At 44.6% G+C, this 20,190-nt stretch overlaps 1 protein-coding gene across 1 annotated transcript; it reads right to left on the bottom strand.

The window, feature by feature from the left end:
- Window positions 1-397: 397 nt before the first annotated feature.
- On the bottom strand, window positions 398-19,712 carry urp1 (urotensin-related peptide 1). Its single transcript, XM_072594632.1, has 5 exons — window positions 19,581-19,712; window positions 13,151-13,300; window positions 11,310-11,344; window positions 2,915-3,020; window positions 398-752 (listed from the first exon to the last, which is right to left on the bottom strand). The coding sequence occupies exons 1-5, from the start codon at window positions 19,678-19,680 to the stop codon at window positions 721-723; spliced, it is 423 nt and encodes a 140-aa protein (XP_072450733.1). The 5' UTR covers window positions 19,681-19,712; the 3' UTR covers window positions 398-720.
- Window positions 19,713-20,190: the final 478 nt, after the last annotated feature.

The raw sequence follows: 20,190 nt of genomic DNA, 5'->3' as shown, positions 1-20,190 counted from the left end.
TTTGCTAGGTGAGGTGCCCAAAGGCTGGTATTCCCAACTCCTTTGCTCCACTGGGATGACGCTCCAAACTTCATACCGTCATGCATTAGTGTGACCATTCCATCAACAATATTAGCCATTCCTTAGTGGGTGGGTGGGGTGGGGGTGTGTGGTTAGATTGGGGTTATTACTTTAGTGCTCCTTAATACCAAATAAATTTGAAGTACCAAACAAATTTGAAGTTGCTGAGCCATATACACAATTACCTGCACTATGAAAGTTCTAATTCATTTCCTGTAGGTAAAGCTTCAATTCCCTTTCAAAATATTCAAAACCACATCATCTCTTTATAGTACCCAAACTCTCTGCAGCTATCCACGTAACATGAATCAAACAAACCACAGAAACTAAGTGCCAGTCCTTAATCGCCACTTATATTTTATTTTGAGACCATTTCATTGAATCTAGTAAATGACAAGCTTGACAAACATGTCATATCTATGCAATCTTTGGGTAGCGTGTCCACTCCAATTCACAGGGAACGACAGAACTTAATTCAGTACAAAAGTATCATTTATTCATATTGTGCTCATAGATGTTTAATTACAGAAGTATTTACACATCCTCTGGGCTGCAACCTCTCATTGGATAAGGCAGGGTCTGTTTGATAGGAATTTTACTGAGAGATTGGCTTTGGCATTTTGTAGAGCTGACTGGATGTTATGGTGTTGAGAAGGTCGGTCAGTCGGTAACACAGTATTTCCAGAAACAGGCTGAGGGAGAAAAGAAAGACAACACAGACATCACAATTGCTGCTTGCTCAAAGAAGTGACTTTGACTTTGAAATGTAGAAACAAGAGTGGGCCATTAATCCCTATGAGCCAATTAACCTCATAATCCCTATGAGCCAAAGAAAATCCAAAATACAAATGTCTGCCATAAGTGTCTCTTTTTTAAAAAAATGTTCAATAACAAAATTCATTTCTAAATTTAAATAAATTCAACTTGAAAACTTCAACCTTAATTTGAAAAGCTTAAGTACTGTTTTTGACGAAAAATAACTGGTTTGTATTTTCTCCTGCTGTTGACATGATTTGTGCAATGCAACCACATGTCTCATTCATTCCACAGCACATTATTTTCCAAAAGCTTTGGGTTATCATCATTGGAGTCAATTACACAGAATCACAAAGAATTCATAGCTGAGAAACAGGCCATTCAGCCCAACTGGTCAAAGTCAGTCCCATAAAACAACCTTCCAATCTTATCTCCCTTATGTATTCACCAACCTTCCCCATGATAGGAAAGATACTATTAAATTGGAGAGGATTCAGAAATGTTTTACCAGGATATTGCTGGGACTGGGGGTTTGAAACATAAAAAGAGGCTGGGACTTCTTTCACTGGAGTGTAGGAGGTTGAGGGATGACCTTATAAAGGCTTATAAAATTATGAAGGGCATAGATAAGGTGAATAGTGATGGTCTTTTCCCGAGGGTTAGGGGAGTTTAAAACTAGGAAGCTATTTTTAAGGTGAGAGGAGAAAGTTTTAAAAAGGACTTGAGGGGCAACATTTTTACTCGGAGAGAGTGGCTCGTGTATGGCATGAAGTGCCAGAGGAAGCAATGGATGCAGTTACAGTCACAACATTCAAGAGACATTTGGATAAGTACATGAATAGGAAAAGTTTGGAAGGAATTAGGCAAATGCAGTCAAGTAGGATTAGTTTAGTTTGGGCACATGGTCAGCATGGATTGGTTGGATTAAAGGATCTTTTGCTGTGCTCAATGACTCTATGACACCTATCACCATTCACCCCAATTATTCTTTGTGGTAATAAGTTCCATATCCTAACTACTTAAGAAATTTTTAATGGGTTAAGAAATTTCTCCTGAGTTCCTTATTGTATTTATCAGTTATATAGTTGTATAGTTTTAGTCCCAAGTTTTGGTTTCCACCCAGGAGCAGGAACCTTTTCTCTATGTCCACCCTATCAAACACCGCTCATAATTTTCAGGATGTCTTGCAAATCACCCCTCAGTTTTTTTCTTTCCTGGAGGAAAGTGTCCCAACTCATTCAGCGTTCCCTAATTGTTATAACATTTTAGTTCTGGTCTCATCCTTGCAAACCTTCTGCAGGTTCCCCATCTCTTTGTTTACAACATGCCACTAAATTAATGATTGAAAGGACAGATAACACTGGATGTCATTGAACACTGAGGTCATTCACAATTTCTGGCTAACAATGATTTAGATTTATATAATGCTACCAGTGCAGAAAGCATTATCATCAACATTTGACACAGATAAGACCTAATATTAGGGTGGCTGATCAAAAGTTTGGTGAAAGAGATCGGTTTTGTAGTGCGCAGCAAAGGAGGAGAAAGGTTATGATTATAGACAGATTTCCTACCCTTCGGCCCAATAAGTCTACACTGACCCTCCGAAGGGCAACCCACACAGACCCATTCACCTACATTTACTAATGCACCTAACACTACAGGCAATTTTAGCATGGCCAATTCACCTAACCTGCACATCTTTGGACTGTGGGAGGAAAGCGGAACACCAGGAGGAAACCCACGCAGACACCGGGAGAATGTGTAAACTCCACACAGATAGTTGCCTGAGGCTGGAACTGAACCCTGGTCCCTGGCGCTGTGAGGGAGCAGTGCTAACCACTGAGCCACGTTGATAGCTGAAGCCACAGCCACATAAGGTGTGTGAAGAAAATCAGGAATGCATAAAAGATCAGAAATGGAAGAATGTAGAGATCCTGAAGGAAGAAACGGAGATCAGGAGGGCAGAGGCAATGGATTCACTGGAGAACAATTAACCAAATAAATGATGGACTTAAATTCCCATGAATTCAATGAGTGGTGAAGGTTTTCTGAGGCAGGAATTTGAGAATCTGCTTCTGATTGTTCAGAGCCTCACCTCTCTTACTGGATTTCAGAGCAGCCTGAGCAGGCTTTGTGAATCTTTGCGGTTGAAGATTTTGAGTAGAAGTAAGTTTCCACAGCAGCATCATCATGTTATCGATCTACATGGGAAATGTGCAGCAAAAATAACAATGGAATAAATTGTCAGTTATATAAAGAATTATAATACAGTTCAGTGATACAGTTTAGACATGCCTGCTAAAATGATCAAGTGTTCCACTGACACATTTTTCATGAGTCCCACATTAAGCTATGTTTGTGGCGTTCTCAACAATTCCTTCTGAGTGTGACAACATTCACAGAATCCCCATAGTGTGGAAATAGGCCACAGTACCCTTCCACTGAACACTCTCATTAGTTTGGCTGAACTGGTCCTTACCTTTAACAATTTCTCCTTCAAATCCTCCCACTTCCTCCAGACGAAAGGGGTAGCCATGGGCACTCGCATGAGCCCCAGCTATGCCTGTCTCTTTGTTGGCTACGTAGAACAGTTGATCTTCCGTAGTTACACCGGCACCACTCCCCACCTCTTCCTCCGCTACATTGATGACTGCATCGCTGCCACCTGGTGCTCCGACGAGGAGGTCGAACAGTTCATGTACTTCACCAACACATTCCACCCTGACCTTAAATTTACCTGGACCATCTCTGACACCTCGCTCCCCTTCCTGGACCTCTCCATCTCCATCAACGACGACCGACTTGACACCGACATTTTTTACAAACCCACCGACTCCCACAGCTACCTGGATTACACCTCTTCCCACCCTACCTCCTGCAAAAATGCTATCCTGCATTCCCAATTTCTCTGCCTCCATCGTATCTGCTCCCACCTCAGAACACACCAGATGGCCTCCTTCTTTAGAGACCGCAATTTCCCTTCCCACGTGGTTAAAGATGCCCTCCAACACATCTCGTCCACATCCCATACCTCCGCCCTCAGACCCCACCCCTCCAACCGTAACAAGGACAGAACCCCCTGGTGCTCACCTTCCACTCTACCAACCTTCGCATTAACCGCATCATCCGCCGACATTTCCGCCACCTCCAAACGGACCCCACCACCAGGGATATATTTCCCTCCCCAACCCTTTCCACAAAGACCGTTACTACCTGGTCAAGTCCAAGCCCCCCAACAACCCACCCTCCCCATCCTGGCACCTTCCCCTGCCACCGCAGGAATTGTAAAACCTGTGCCCACACCACCTCCCTCACCTCCATCCAAGGCCCCAAAGGAGCCTTCCACATCCTTTCACTTGCACATCCACGAATGTCATTTATTGTGTCCATTACTTCCGATGCGGTCTTCTCTACATTGGGGAGACTGGACGCCTCCTAGCAGAGTGCTTTAGGGAATATCTCCGGGACACCGGCACCAATCAACCACACCGCCCTGTGCCCCAACATTTCAACTCCCCCTCCCACTCCGCCAAGGACATGGAGGTCCTGGGCCTCCTTCACCGCCACTCCCTCACCACCGGACGCCTGGAGGAAGAACATCTCATCTTCCGCCTCGGAATATTTCAACCCCAGGGCATCAATGTGGACTTCACCAGTTTCCTCATTTCCCCTCCCACAACCTTACCCCAATTCCATCCTGCCAGCTCAGCACCATCCTCATGGCCTGTCCTACCTGCCAATCTCCCTTCCCACCTATCCACTCCACCCTCCTCTCTGACCTATCACCTTCATCCCCAGCTCCATCCACCTATTGTACTCTTGGCTGCCTTCTCCCCAGCCCCACCCTTACCATCACCCCCCTGCTCCCATTTATCTCTCCACCACAGAGGCTCCCTGCCTTCATTCCTGATGAAGGGCTTTTGCTCGAAACGTCAATTTTCCAGCACCACTCTAATCTAGACTCTGATTTCCAGCATCTGCAGTCCTCACTTTTGCCCATTTGACCCAACAAGTCCACACTGACCCTCTGAAGAGTATCCCTCCCAAACCCATTCCTTGACATTTATCCATGATTGATGCACCTAACCTACACATCCCCAAACATTATGGGCAATTTAGTATGAAAAAGGAGAAAGTGAGGACTGCAGATGCTGGAGATCAGAGCTCACGAGGAGGTTGAACAGTTCATCCACTTTACTTACACCTTCCAACCCAACCTCAAATTTACCTGGACCATCTCAGACTCCTCCCTCCCCTTCCTAGACCTCTCCATTTCTATCTCGGGCGACCGAATCAACACGGACATTGACTACAAACTGACCAACTCCAACATCTACCTAGACTACACCTCCTCCCACCCTGCCCCCTGTAAAAATGCCATCCCATATTCCCAATTCCTTCGTCTTCGCCGCATCTGCTCCCAGGAGGACCAGTTCCAATACCGAACCACCCAGATGGCCTCCTTCTTCAAAGACCGCAATTCCCCCGCAGACGTAGTCGACGAAGCTCTCCACCGCATCTCCTCCACTTCCCGCTCCTCCGCCCTTCAGCCCCACCCCTCCAACCGCCACCAGGACAGAACCCCAATGCTCCTCACCTACCACCCCACCAACCTCCATATACATCGTATCATCCGTCGTCATTTCCGCCACCTCCAAACGGACCCCACCACCAGGGATATATTTCCCTCCTCTCCCCTATCAATGTTCTGAAAAGACTACTTTTTGGAAGTGACTAGCTCGTCAGGTCCACACCGCCCACCAATTCAACCTTCACTCCCGGCACCTTCCCCTGCAACCGCAAGAAATGCAAAACTTGCGCCCACACCTCCCCCCTTACTTCCCTCCAAGGCCCCAAGGGATCCTTCCATATCCACCACAAATTCACCTGCACCTCCACACACATCATTTACTGCATCTGCTGCGGCTTCCTCTGTATTGGGGAGACAGGCCGCCTACTTGCAGAACGCTTCAGAGAACACCTCTGGGACACCCGGACCAACCAACCCAACCACCCCGTAGCTCAACACTTCAACTCCCCCTCCCACTCCACCAAGGACATGCAGGTCCTTGGACTCCTCCATCGCCAGACCATAGCAACACGACGGCTGGAGGAAGAGCGCCTCATCTTCCGCCTAGGAACCCTCCAACCACAAGAGATGAACTCAGATTTCTCCAGTTTCCTCATTTCCCCTCCCCCCACCTTGTCTCAGTCAAATCCCCCGAACTCAGCACCGCCTTCCTAACCTGCAATCTTCTTCCTGACCTCTCCGTCCCCCACCCCCACTTTGGCCTATCACCCTCACCTTAACCTCCTTCCACCTATCGCATTTCCAACACCCCTCCCCCAAGTCCCTCCTCCCTACCTTTTATCTTAGCCTGCTTGGCCCACTTTCCTCATTCCTGAAGAAGGGCTCATGCCCGAAACATCGATTCTCCTGCTCCTTGAGTTGCTGCGCTTTTCCAGCGACACATTTTCAACAATTTAGTATGGCCAATTCACCTGGCCTGCGGGAGGAAACCCACGCAGATACGTGGAGAACATGCAAATTCCACACAGACGGTCACCCAAGGCTGGAATCGAACTCAGGTCCCTAACACTGTGGGGCAGCAGTGCTAATCACTAAGCCACCGTGCCGCCCCACATTGATGAGTGACAACATAATGTGAAAAAAGCAGGAACTTCTATTCAAGTTGTGGCTTACAAAATCACCAGGTTATCCCCAAAACAGTCCTCATTTATGAAGTTACTTTTGAAATGTTGTTATTTAGTAATACAGATAACAGCCAATTTATGCCCAGTATCTCATTAAAAGTGCAGCACCATCAGCACCTCTGCAATCACTTCACTGAAGCATCAGCTTGCATTATATGTTGAAGTCCTGAAGTGCAGTTTAAACCTACATTATCCAGCTGATGTTAACCACCCAGTTTAATGACTAACCACTCAATGAAACAGTCACTAATTAGGAAGACTGAAAATCCTGTCAGATAGTTAAAAGTTCTCAATATCTTTTGATCAGGTAATAATAACTAAATGGAGAAAGTGAGGACTGCAGATGCTGGAGATCAGAGCTGAAAATGTGTTGCTGGAAAAGCGCAGCAGGTCAGGCAGCATCCAAGGAGCAGGAGAATCGACATTTCGGGCATGAGCCCTTCTTCAGGAATGAGGAAAGTGTGTCCAACAGGCTAAGATAAAAGGTAGGGAGGAGGGACTTGGGGGAGGGGCGTTAGAAATGCGATAGGTGGAAGGAGGTTAAGGTGAGGGTGATAGGCCGAAGTGGGGGTGGGGGAGGAGAGGTCAGGAAGAAGATTGCAGGTTAGGAAGGCGGTGCTGAGTTCGAGGGATTTGACTGAGACAAGGTGGGGGGAGGGAAAATGAGGAAACTGGAGAAATCTGAGTTCATCTCTTGTGGTTGGAGGGTTCCTTGGCGGAAGATGAGGTGCTCTTCCTCCAGCCATCGTGTTGCTATGGTCTGGCAATGGAGGAGTCCAAGGACCTGCATGTCCTTGGTGGAGTGGGAGGGGGAATTGAAGTGTTGAGTTACGGGGTGGTTGGGTTGGTTGGTGCGGGTGTCCCAGGGGTGTTCTCTGAAGCGTTCCACAAGTAGGCGGCTTGTCTCCCCAATATAGAGGAAGCCGCAGCGAATGCAGTAAATGATGTGTGTGGAGGTGCAGGTGAATTTGTGGTGGATATGGAAGGATCCCTTGGGGCCTTGGAGGGAAGTAAGGGGGGAGGTGTGGGCGCAAGTTTTGCATTTCTTGCGGTTGCAGGGGAAGGTGCCGGGAGTGAAGGTTGAATTGGTGGGCGGTGTGGACCTGACGAGCTAGTCACTTCCAAAAAGTAGTCTTTTCAGAACGTTGATAGGGGAGGGGAGGGAAATATATCCCTGGTGGTGGGGTCCGTTTGGAGGTGGCGGAAATGACGACGGATGATACGATGTATATGGAGGTTGGTGGGGTGGTAGGTGAGGAGCATTGGGGTTCTGTCCTGGTGGCGATTGGAGAGGTGGGGCTCAAGGGCGGAGGAGCGGGAAGTGGAGGAGATGCGGTGGAGAGCTTCGTCAACCACGTCTGAGGGGAAATTGCAGTCTTTGAAGAAGGAGGCCATCTGGGTGGTTCGGTATTGGAACTGGCCCTCCTGGGAGCAGGTGCGGTGAGGACGAAGGAATTGGGAATATGGGATGGCATTTTTACAGGGGGGGGCAGGGTTGGAGGAGGTGTAGTCTAGGTAGCTGTGGGAGTCAGTCGGTTTATAGCAAATGTCCGTGTTGATTCGATTGCCTGAGATAGAAATGGAGAGGTCTAGGAAGGGAAGGGAGGAGTCTGAGACGGTCCAGGTAAATTTGAGGTCGGGGTGGAAGGTGTTGGTAAAGTGGATGAACTTTTCAACCTCCTTGTGGGAGCATGAGGTAGTGCTGATACAGTCATCGATGTAGCGGAGGAAAAGGTGGGGAGTGGTGCCAGTGTGACTGCGGAAGATGGACTGTTCCACATATCCTACGAAGAGGCAGGCATAGCTGGGGCCCATGCGGGTGCCCATGGCTACTCCTTTGGTTTGGAGGAAGTGGGAGGATTGGAAAGAGAAGTTGTTCAGGGTGAGGACCAGTTCAGTCACTCGAAGGAGGGTGTCAGTGGGAGGGTGCTGGTTGGTACGGCGGGAAAGAAAGAAGCGGAGGGCTTTGAGTCCTTCGTGATGGGGGATAGAGGTGTATAGGGACCGGATGTCCATGGTGAAGATAAGGCGTTGGGTACCGGGGAAGTGAAAATCATGGAGGAGGTGGAGGGCGTGGGTGGTGTCCTGAATGTAGGTGGGGAGTTCTTGGACTAAGGGGGGGCAGGACCGTGTCGAGGTATGCAGAGATGAGTTCGGTGGGGCAGGAGCAGGCTGAGACAATGGGTCGGCCGGGGCAGTCAGGTTTGTGGATTTTGGGCAGGAGGTAGAAACGGCCGGTGCGGGGTTGTGGGACTATGAGGTTGGAGGCGGTGGATGGGAGATCTCCCGAGGTGATGAGGTTATGGATGGTCTGGGAGATGATGGTTTGGTGGTGGGAGGTGGGGTCATGGTCAAGGGGGCAGTAGGAGGAGGTGTCTCGCGGATATATTTCCCTCCGTCCCCTTTCCATTTCTATTTCAGGCGACCGAATCAACACGGACATTTGCTATAAACCGACTAACTCCCACAGCTACCTAGACTACACCTCATCCCACCCTGCCCCCTGTAAAAACGCCATCCCATATTCCCAATTCCTTCGTCTCCGCCGCATCTGCTCCCAGGAGGACCAGTTCCAATACCGTACAACCCAGATGGCCTCCTTCTTCAAAGACCGCAATTTCCCCCCAGACGTGATCGACGATGCCTTCCACCGCATCTCCTCCACTTCCCACTCCTCCGCCCTTGAGCCCCGCCCCTCTAACCGCCACCTGGACAGAACCCCACTGCTCCTCACCTACCACCCCACCAACCTCCATATACATCGTATCATCCGTCGTCATTTCCGCCACCTCCAAACGGACCCCACCACCAGGGATATATTTCCCTCCCCTCCCCTATCAGCGTTCTGAAAAGACCACTCCCTCCGTGACTCCCTCATCAGGGCCACACCCCCGCCAACCCAACCTCCACTCCCGGCACCTTCCCCTGCAACCGCAAGAAATGCAAAACGTGCGCCCACACCTCCCCCCTCACTTCCCTCCAAGGCCCCAAGAGATCTTTCCATATCCGTCATAAATTCTCCTGCACCTCCACACACATCATTTACTGCATCCGCTGTACCCGATGTGTCCTCCTCTATATTGGGGACACAGGCCGCCTACTTGTGGAACGTTTCAGAGAACACCTCTGGGACACCCGGACCAACCAACCCAACCACCCCGTGGCTCAACACTTCAACTCCCCCTCCCACTCCACCAAGGACATGCAGGTCCTTGGACTCCTCCATCGCCAGACCATAGCAACACGCCAGCTGGAGGAAAAGTGCCTCATCTTCCGCCTAGGAACCCTCCAACCATAAGGGATGAACTCAGATTTCTCCAGTTTCCTCATTTCCCCTCCCCCCACCTTGTCTCAGTCAAATCCCTCGAACTCAGCACCGCCTTCCTAACCTGCAATCTTCTTCCTGACCTCTCCGTCCCCATTCCCCACTCCGGCCTATCACCCTCACCTTAACCTCCTTCCACCTATCGCATTTCCAACGCCCCTCCCCCAAGTCCCTCCTCCCTACCTTTTATCTTAGCCTGCTGGACACACTTTCCTCAATCCTGAAGAAGGGTTCATGCCCGAAACGTCGATTCTCCTGCTCCTTGGATGCTGCCTGACCTGCTGCGCTTTTCCAGCAACACATTTTCCGCAATAATAACTAAATGCCTACTAACATATCAAGCTGATGCTAGGAAAGACAACTCAATAATCAAACTTGAAATTAGAAGCAATATTCAAGATACGGTTGTGTACCTTTCAACATAATCTCAGCACATATTCTACAGCCAATTACATTACTTTGTTGAAATGTAGTTGTTGTTACAAATTTGGAAGTATGGCCACCAATTTGCACACTAAACAGTTCTATAAACAGCAATAAGTTAATGACTGAATAATGCTATTTTAGCGTTAGTTCAGGGATAAATATTAGCCAGGACAACAGAAAGAATTCTCCTGCTCTCCGTTAAAACAGCGCTGCAGGATCTTATACGTCCACTTGAGGTGACAAACAGGACCTTTGTTCAATATGGCATACACAAACGAATGCAAGTCTGAAAGTGCGGTGCCTCCTAATCTTGTGCTAAAATGCTATCCAGCATTGCGTGGTGGGGAGCGATTTGATCACTCGTTCTTTTAATTCACATTTTTTAAAAGCACATCCTGAATCCAAATAGATTCAAATCCTGATCTTTGTGGAGGTTTACTCTAAAATTGTCCATAGGCAGTAAATTAATGATTAAACAGATCCTCAAATTAAAGTTGTCAATGAAGTTATGTTATACCACCATCTACTGGTCATTCTATAAGAAGCAAGGTGGCTATTTTATGATTAAAATAGTGGAAAATGGTTTAGTCAGATTATGAACTTAATGGGAAATCCCACTGTACTTCCTTGTCAGACCAAATCTGATGATAGTTCACATAATTAGATGTTACAGCAGGTGACCAAAAGCTACGAGCTGGTTTTAAGACATTGGATTTAAAGGAGGAGAAAGATATGGCGAAAAATTGAGAGGAGGATATCAGAGTTTAAATCTTAGGCAGCTGTAAGTATAGCCATTAATTTCACAGCAATGAAAACACGAGGTCAGAACTGAAGGCTTACAGTGTTGTTTGTCTGGGTAAGTTTACAAAAATAGGGATAGACAAGAAGATGGAGGAACATGAAATATGAATTTTTAATCAAAGGGTTGAACAGGCAGTGGCAGGCCATTAATCAGGAGGAAAACAGAGTAAGAAGGAATAAAAACAAAACTCACCAATTAAAGTGAATTTATCCAAACACTTACCAGTTTGGTATTATCTCCAAGTGGCTCTACAGTTTCTGTAAACAATTAAAGCAATATATTAGTTCAGGGTTATTGAAGCAAGGTTTATCATCAGCACTCCTGAAATCATGGCAGAAAAATGTGTTGCTGGAAAAGAGCAGCAGGTCAGGCAGCATCCAAGGAGCAGGAGAATCAACATTTCGGGCAAAAGCCCTTCATCAGGAATAGAGGCAGGAAGCCTCCAGGGTGGAGAGATAAATTGAGGGGGCTGGGGAGAAAGTAGCAAAGAGTACCTTTGGTGAATGGGAGAGGGGATGGAGGTGATAGGTCAGAGGGAAGGGTGAAGAGGATCGGTGGGAAGGAAGATAGGCAGGTAGGACAGGTCATGGGGACAGTGCTGAACTGGAAGTTTGGAACTGGGGTACGGTGGGGGGAGGGGAAATGAGGTTCAGTGCATGGTTGAAGAGCTTCAGGGCAGAGGAGATGACCTGGGGGTTGCAGTGAGAGAGAGACTCCTGAGATTCTTGTGGAGATAGGAGAACCACTTCAAGGTAGGCATCCTTGCAAGAGGATTATATTAAGGTTAAAATCAACAAAGGTTAAACTCTGGTTTCCAGCATCTGCAGTCCTCAATTTTTGCATATTTGAATGCAAGTTTCAGAACCATGTCTGCAGCTTTTTTTTGAAAAAATTGAACATGTTTTCACTCTTCAATGATGTTTCTGAATATTTCATTTTAGCTATTCTCAGTTTTATAGATCAGCCATTTCTCATGCACCCCTATATCCCAGGTAGAGTCATTATTATCCATTCTCACTCTCTCTTCTCAGAAGGGCATGATACAGCAATCAAAGATGGCTTGAGGCATGAGAAAGGACAGGTTAGGGGGTGGGGAAGAGAAGGGAGAGAGAATGGATGGGGGAACAGAGGAAACAGACAGGATTACAGAGGGTGGGGGCAAGAGAAAGACTGGAGGGACAGGGTGGGGTGTGGAGAGAATGGATAAGGGGCAGTGAATGGTGAGAGACAGCACAAATCCCACATTCACCCTGGTGTCAGTGTTCCACAAACTGGAATTCATAGCAGACATGGGGCAATAATTTCTCAATATAGAATCATACAGCCCCGACAGGCCATTCAGCCTATCAAATTCACACTGACCTTCTGAACAGCATTCCACTCAGACCCACCCACTTACATTACAGGCCTGCAGTTCCCCATAGCTAATGCACCCTAACCTGCATATCCGATCCACCCTAAACTTGCAGGTCTTTGGACTGTGGGAGGAAGCCAGAGCACCCAGAGGTAACCCGCACAGACACAAGGAGGAAGAATGTGCCGAACTCCACACAGTCACCCGAGGCTGGAATTGAAAAAGGGTCCCTGGCACTATGAGGCAGCGGTGCTAACCATTAAGCCACCATACTGCCCAGAGCTTAGTCTTTGTAGCTTCTAACTTCTTAGCAGAGGCTCTCTCCTCCTGACATTGTTGGGCCACACCCGCTGCAACCTCCCTTTCCAACCTCTCCGACCCTGAGCACATCGGTTCCCGAATCCTGGCAGTTCCTGAAATCATGGCATAGTGCCGGTCATTCCCAGAATAATGCTCGTGGGAATTTTACTTGGATAAGACTTTGTTAAACAAAAATGATTTATTCAGGCAAATGAGTTACAAAACTCATGGAGAGGATTAGAAGGTTCATACTGGTTTGTTTTTTTTCTTTGCTGGTTTCTAGCCTTTGTAAACACCATGACTTATTTCTGCAAGAATAACTTTCAAAAGAAAAACAAACTATTTCTGTGAAATTGAAAGGAAATGGCCCAATAAGGTAGCAGTGAGTTGGTAAGAAGGTATTTCTTACCTTGCTGAAGACCAGCTCCTCCCAGATCAAGCACCGTCTCCTCTTGCTTTGGAATCACAGAATACAGGTTGGACATTCTTTTAGCTCCAAGAGAGGAAATGTCATTTGACAAAAATCCAACCGCACTCTCGGTCATTTTGGGGTCAAATTCTGTTGAATATCAGGGCAAAGTAAAACTAACAGCTATCAACTATATAAGCTGCACCATCTTTGCAGATTGCTATTCTATTTTCTGCAAAGCAGTTTGTCCGTCTTTTATGCTGACACTTAACCCAAACACCAGCTTGTTAATGTTTCATAGAAAAACCCATTTCTTTTCATCAGGGGAGATTACACCTAAAGCTGTCAATTTGCTTTGTTAGATGGTGGGCTTGAAGTATGTCAGTAAAATCAGTTGGAGAGTGTTGCTGACTTTCATCATCAAAGCACACAAATTAAAACGGACAATTTTACATCTTCTTTTTATCTAATAATTGCAGTTAGTTGTATTCAAGTCCATCTATGGCCTCATGCCTCACACTCACCTGGAGGAAGTTTCTTTTTGAAAAATGACAAGTTCCTAAAAGCTACATTTTCTGATTAGATTAGATTCCCTACAGTGTGGAAACAGGCCCTTTGGCCCAACAAGTCCACTCCAACCCTGTAATGAGCAACCCACCTCCCTCTGACTAATGCACCTAATACTGTGGGCAATTTAACATGGCCAATTCACCTGGCCTGCACATCTGTGGGAGGAAACCGGAGCACTGGAGGAAACACACACAGATACAGGGAGAATGTGCAAACTCCACACAGACAGTCATTCAAGGCTGGAATCGAACCTGGGTCCCTGGTGCTGTGAGGCAGCAGTGCTAACCACCACCATGCTTATTAAAGGAAAGGAAAACCACCAACAAAACAACGTATTTTAATATAACACATTTTCATGTGGGTTTTACCTCCAGTTAGTTTATTTTATGTGGTAAAGGTTTATGGCTAACCTTCATAACATGAGAACCAAGGCATAGATGTTGAGGAATTGAGGAATCCCACAGCTATCTGATACATACAGACATTACATTCTTCAGGCACTTCAGCTTTTGTGCTAACATGAAGCTATTGTGTTACACAGACCAGCATGCTTCTTGTATTATGTCATGCTTCAAGCGATCCCCAGTAAAATGGCATATACCCTCAGGTCAAATGCTTTGATTGCATCATTAGCATTATCTCTTAAAGAAATAGTGACATACTTACCATGAGACATAAATAGCATCTCCCTTTTTCCAAAGATAAAAATATGTCGAAGAGATGTACATGGTTTTATATAGGCACATATTGTCAACTCAGTAATTACACAGAGTGGTAAAACAGAGTTTACAAGATTAATATTTCAAACTTTAATGAAATATCTTTCACGCTGAACTCATCCTGATCTGGTGGTTGTATGCCTGTCTAGAATGGTTCATGGTTTCTCCTGTTGAACCTGTTTAGTAATTTGGTTGGTTTGCTGCTAGGGGCTGTCACTCAACATCACTGCACAATCATCATCATTAGAGTGCTGTTCCTCTCTTGCTGCATGCGTTGTGCATACTGTACAATAGGTCTGCTGTATATAGTTCAGATCTGGTCTCTGTTCTTTCGCAAGGCAGCACTGTGATGAGAAAACACTTCATGTCACCTGGGCTGGTTACATATTTTAGAAACCCTTGCTGGTGTCTAAATTTTGGGCATCGGTTTTGTTTATGCTCTCTGACCAGTGCACAGTTCTGGCGGTTATGGAAATACCTGCTTTTTGAATATCTCTTTAATTTTAAATTGTTTTTGAAGAAGAATGTACTGCATCTTATTGGTTACTGATCAAAATCCTTTGCACATGCCTTCTGTGCATAAGTTGCATTGCAGATTATAACCCTATCTCCATGGGTTTGTATGAAAATGCAACAATGCAATGTGAAAATCTTGCTTTCTAATGTAATACTTCATGATCATTGATTTGATGGTATGAACTTTACATTCTGCTAGACCTTCTGAGTGAGGGTAGAGGGATGATGATATGCTACAAATCTTCTCAAAACTCGCTATGATATGCTATCAGACACCATCCATTCTGGAATACTGAATAAACTGAAAATACCACTTACCATGTCAGCAATGGTCACATATGTTGCTAAATTGTCAAACAATGATAAACTTAGAAAAATAACCCATCAAATAAGTGTAATAATCCTTGTGCACTGTAAATGCCTCTGTTGCTACTTTCATTCAAGATAGAATGGAAAACATATGCATGTTAAGGACTGCTCGGTTACTGGATATGTTCGGGCTGGCTCACAGCCATTCATTAACCATTGAATATTCTGATTCGTACTTGGAACCACGTAACAAAATACGTCAGTATTGTGACATGGCTAATGCAATTTTTTTGTCGGTTTAGTCAATTAGCAGCTGGAAGATAATCACTTGCCATTCAGATAAGTATGGTAAAAACAAAGACTGCAGATGCTGGAAACCAGATTCTGGATTAGTGGTGCTGGAAGAGCACAGCAGTTCAGGCAGCATCCAAGGAGCTTCGAAATCAACGTTTCAGGCAAAAGCCCTTCATCAGGAACAAAAACTGATGAAGGGCTTTTGCCCGAAACGTCGATTTCAAAGCTCCTTGGATGCTGCCTGAACTGCTGAGATCTTCCAGAACCACTAATCCAGATTTAGATAAGTATGATGGGTTAGCTTCCAATGCTAGACGGCCACTAGGAGGCCTTCCAACTGTGCAAAATGTGCAACCTGCCAGTACAGATAAGAGACAGAGTGCATACTTCAAGATGGAAGTGCCCAGTCTGCACTTCTGAAAGTAAAAAATGGTCACAGCTCACAAATCCACTAATATTGAGGGGAAACCCATTCATGTGTAAGTCTGCAGCCACTGTTGTGGTCATTCTTCAGGAGTAGAGTTGGCTGATGAGAATGGCTTAAAGTTCTTCAGGAAGTGCTAGCCTCCCAGTCTCCTCCCTCAGAGAGTGTTTTGGATGATTGGAGGATGCCCTGCTGACTGGAAGATTTCAGTCTGGGGTTTGACTTGCCTCAGTTAGCTACCCAGCAGGTGTGAATAATGAATTGTCTCCACTTGACTATTTAACAACAGTCTAAAGGCCGGACTGCAAAAGCAGGAATTTCTTGGCACAATCCACCTCCATTCCTGCATCTGGTGGGAATCCAAAATTCTGTCTAATGTCTTTGTGATAGAATAGCCATGGGGAAAGTAATTGGTTTGAGCTTATTTTCAAACCGCCTCACCAAAATAAAAAGAGAAAAAAAGTTAATTCGAAGAGGACGCTTCCTTTTTTTAATGAATTAAAACTGTCGGATGTTGGGCATGGATTTATGTTGCTCAACTCAAGTAGCACTTAACATCAAGTGTCTCATGTCAGCATCAATTATTTTCAGATAATTTAAGTAATATCTGTAAATTGTATTCACTACAATCGCAGGGAGAAAGTGAGGACTGCAGATGCTGGAGATCAGAGCTGAAAAATGTGTTGCTGGAAAAGCGCAGCAGGTCAGGCAGCCTCCAAGGAGCAGGAGAATCGACGTTTCGGGCATAAGCTGAAGAAGGGTTTATGCCCGAAACGTCGATTCTCCTGCTCCTTGGATGCTGCCTGACCTGCTGCGCTTTTTCAGCAACACATTTTTCAGCTTCTTGACTGCAATCGCAGTCAGTCCATTTCAAATTCACAGACACTTTCACATCAACAAAAAATACTTCTAATTGATTTCAAAAGTCAAGAAGTGGCTGAGAAAATAAGTGACTACAAACACTAATTAATCTGTAGTTGATTAACTGAGGATGCCATTACATGTATTTCTGTGGCTTTAAAGGGGCAAGTTAAATTTCAACACAGCTGCACTTAAAAATTTTGCATCATTTAGTACAATAACTCTGTTATTGGAATCAAAATTATTTACATTTATAATGGAGTCTTTCCTCACATTAACATATCCAATTATTTCACAATCTATGTGCTACTTTTAAAGTGTATGCATTGATGTGAGGTAGGTAAACAAAGCAACCAGTTTACAAACAACAGGGTCCCATGGAAAATGATGACATAGATGACTAAAGTATCTATTACAGTAATGTTAGTTGATGAGTTAATATTGGTTTGGACATCAGTGCTTTTCTCATCTGTGCCAGGACATCATGCACATCCAATTTAAGAGGTAGATTATGGGGTTTCCATTTAAAGTCTGATCTGAAAGACAGCAACATTTTGTACCCTAGCACCTACCTTAAGCTGGTCAATGGAGCAGCACATCAGATCTGACAGTTTAATTAAGAAAGTTAAGACACAAGTATAAAATGATGAAATCTACATTATCATCACAAGCATCTGTACACAAATGTTAATGAAGAGAAAAACACAATCTGAAATGTATGGAAATGTGTAATCACTAAATTTATCAGTTGTGCTCCAGTATGGTTTAATTATTATGCTGAGTTGCTTAAAATGAATAGAGTTGCAGTCATGTGTTTAACATATTAAACTTCTGAGGAATTTTACATTAAAAATCAAATACTGAGCAAGTTTGGAACTGTTCAGTGTACATCATCCCAGTACCTTAGAGCTGAACCTTTGCCAATTCTGTTGATACATTAAATAAACCAAGAGGAATACTTGTAGTTTGAAGACTAAAATCAACTTTCAAATCAGTCAGATAATAAGTGAACAGACATATTACAGAGCATGCTTGTTATGCAGAAGTGTATCAACTGAATAGGGTTATTGGAAGTGGTGGACATTGTTTAGTAGATAAAAGGTGAGGTCAACACAGTTCTACTGGACAATGGAGCTTCTCAGTGATTACAGAGAGATGATTAATCGTGGTGTAACCTCAGGGTACCATGTCTCAAGTGAGATTGAGAAAGTCAGGTCTTCATGTTGACCTCAGTCATTATGGGAATTAAACCTAGTCTGTTGGCATCATTTTGTATCACAAGCCAGCCATCCAGCCAACTTAGATACTTGAACCCCTACATGTAGGTAATATTAATGCAAAATATATTTTGAAAAATTCAAAACCTCCACCAAAGAAGTATGAAAACATAAGAAATGTATTTGTCTATATGAGTTAATTCCTGTGTAATAGAACCACGCATATTGTCTACTTCTGAAGTTGTATATTGTGGAGGCAGCAGCCATGGTACGGAGGCAGCAGACATGGCACGGTGGCTCAATGGTTAGCATCACTGCCTCACAGCACCAGGGACCCGGGTTTGATTCCACCCTTGTGTGAAGTTTGCACATTCTCCTTTTGTCTGTGTGGATTTTCTCAGATGTTCTGGTTCCCTCCCACAGTCCAAAGATATGCATGTTAGGTGGATTGGTCATGCTAAATTGCTCATAGTGTCCAAGGATTTGCAGGTTAGGTGGAATTTATATCAGGAATGCAAAGTTACCTGGATAGGGTAAGGGGTGGGTCTGGCTGGGATGCTCTTCAGAGAATCAATATGGGCTGAATGGCCTGCTTCCACACTGTAAGAATTGTAAGAGAAGACTCCGTGAATGTCTACATGGTTCAAAAATAATCCCCTTTCCTATCAAACAAAATATTTGAAGACAAAGCAACAATTAGAATGGTTCCAAGGAAGATGGACTTCCTATTTGTGGAGAAATTAAAAATTTTGATATTGTTCTCTTTAAAGCTGAAAAAGCTAAAGAGAGATCCAATAAAGCTGTACAAAATGTTGAGGGACTTGAAGAAAGCATATAGGAAGGAATTGATTACATGGGTGGCTCAACCAGAGGACATGGATTTAATGTCATTGGCAAAACAACCAGAGGGAGAAGTGAAGAAGTATTTTTAATGCAGAGTGTAGGTATGGTCTGTAATACATTAATGCAGGGATTAAGAGCAGATACAACAGTAACCTTTAAAAGAGTATTGGTTACACATGTGATGAATTTTGGAAAGGTTAGGGGATTATGTGTCGTTTTTGAACGTGGGTTAGAGTATAATATATCACAGATTATTACAGGGGAAAGAAGACTACGTTGATGCTGCTCGCACTTAAAAGAAGAATATTTTATCCCTAATCTTAGGCTAGTTTATTCCATTTGTTATGTAAGCCCTTCTTCTCATTAAACTACAATTTCCAGTACTTGATTTATTTTCTGTCATGACATTATCTGACACTTGTTGCTCAAAAGAATTACGTACATTTTATCACTTTTGAATAGATGACATTGGGAAAATGTGTTCATTGTCTGGCCATTTCCAGGACCCGAACTTCCATTCAACCCACAAACCTTGGATGGAGGTCATTGACTTGTCAGACGCAGGTGTCCTTTGGTCTAGTTGCTCATTAATTAATAGGATGTAACAAAAGGCAGGCAAAAAACACATATCTAAAAGTTACCTTCTACAGTCATGGTTCTGGAGGCATTCCACTTACCTTCTTGTATCCTGGAGTTCTCAGGGAAAACTGGGAGAGCTTTCAATTGACCGGCTGCCGACAGAACTGCCAGAGCACAGATGAGCGTCCAGGTGAACATGATGTCTCTGCTGAGTCTCAGCTCCTCAGTGCACAGTTTTAAACTCTCTGGAGTCAATCAATCTCTGGTGGCTATTTTGTCATGTCACCCTTTGCTGCTTGTTTTTGCTCTCGTCCCTTCTGTAATTGATGTTAGTGACAGGATCAGATACCAGAACCTTCATGGAAAGTGATCAATGTTCGAAAGCTCGTGTTACCGCTGCTTGAACAGGAAGAGTTCATAAATATTGACAGATTCATATAATTCTTGTCTTACGTTTGCTCTGACCTGTGTTGGAGATTGCTTTTATCTTTTTACTGATAAACTAACTGGTACCAAAAGAACAGAATACACGATGTGGGATAGATGAAAACAAAAAGAGAAAAGCAACTCATTTCTTAAAAAGTAAATGAGGTTGATCATTCAGATATGTAATACTTTCACAGGAATTCCATTCAGCAATGCACATTTCTAAAAGGATTTTAACCTAATGTAATGAATTACAGAATAAAATTTAATTTAAAAAATCAT

The sequence above is a fragment of the Chiloscyllium punctatum genome, chromosome 25, assembly GCF_047496795.1.
Source record: "Chiloscyllium punctatum isolate Juve2018m chromosome 25, sChiPun1.3, whole genome shotgun sequence".
Taxonomy (NCBI): Eukaryota; Metazoa; Chordata; class Chondrichthyes; order Orectolobiformes; family Hemiscylliidae; genus Chiloscyllium; species Chiloscyllium punctatum.
This window is presented reverse-complemented; position numbering and strand designations above follow the sequence as displayed.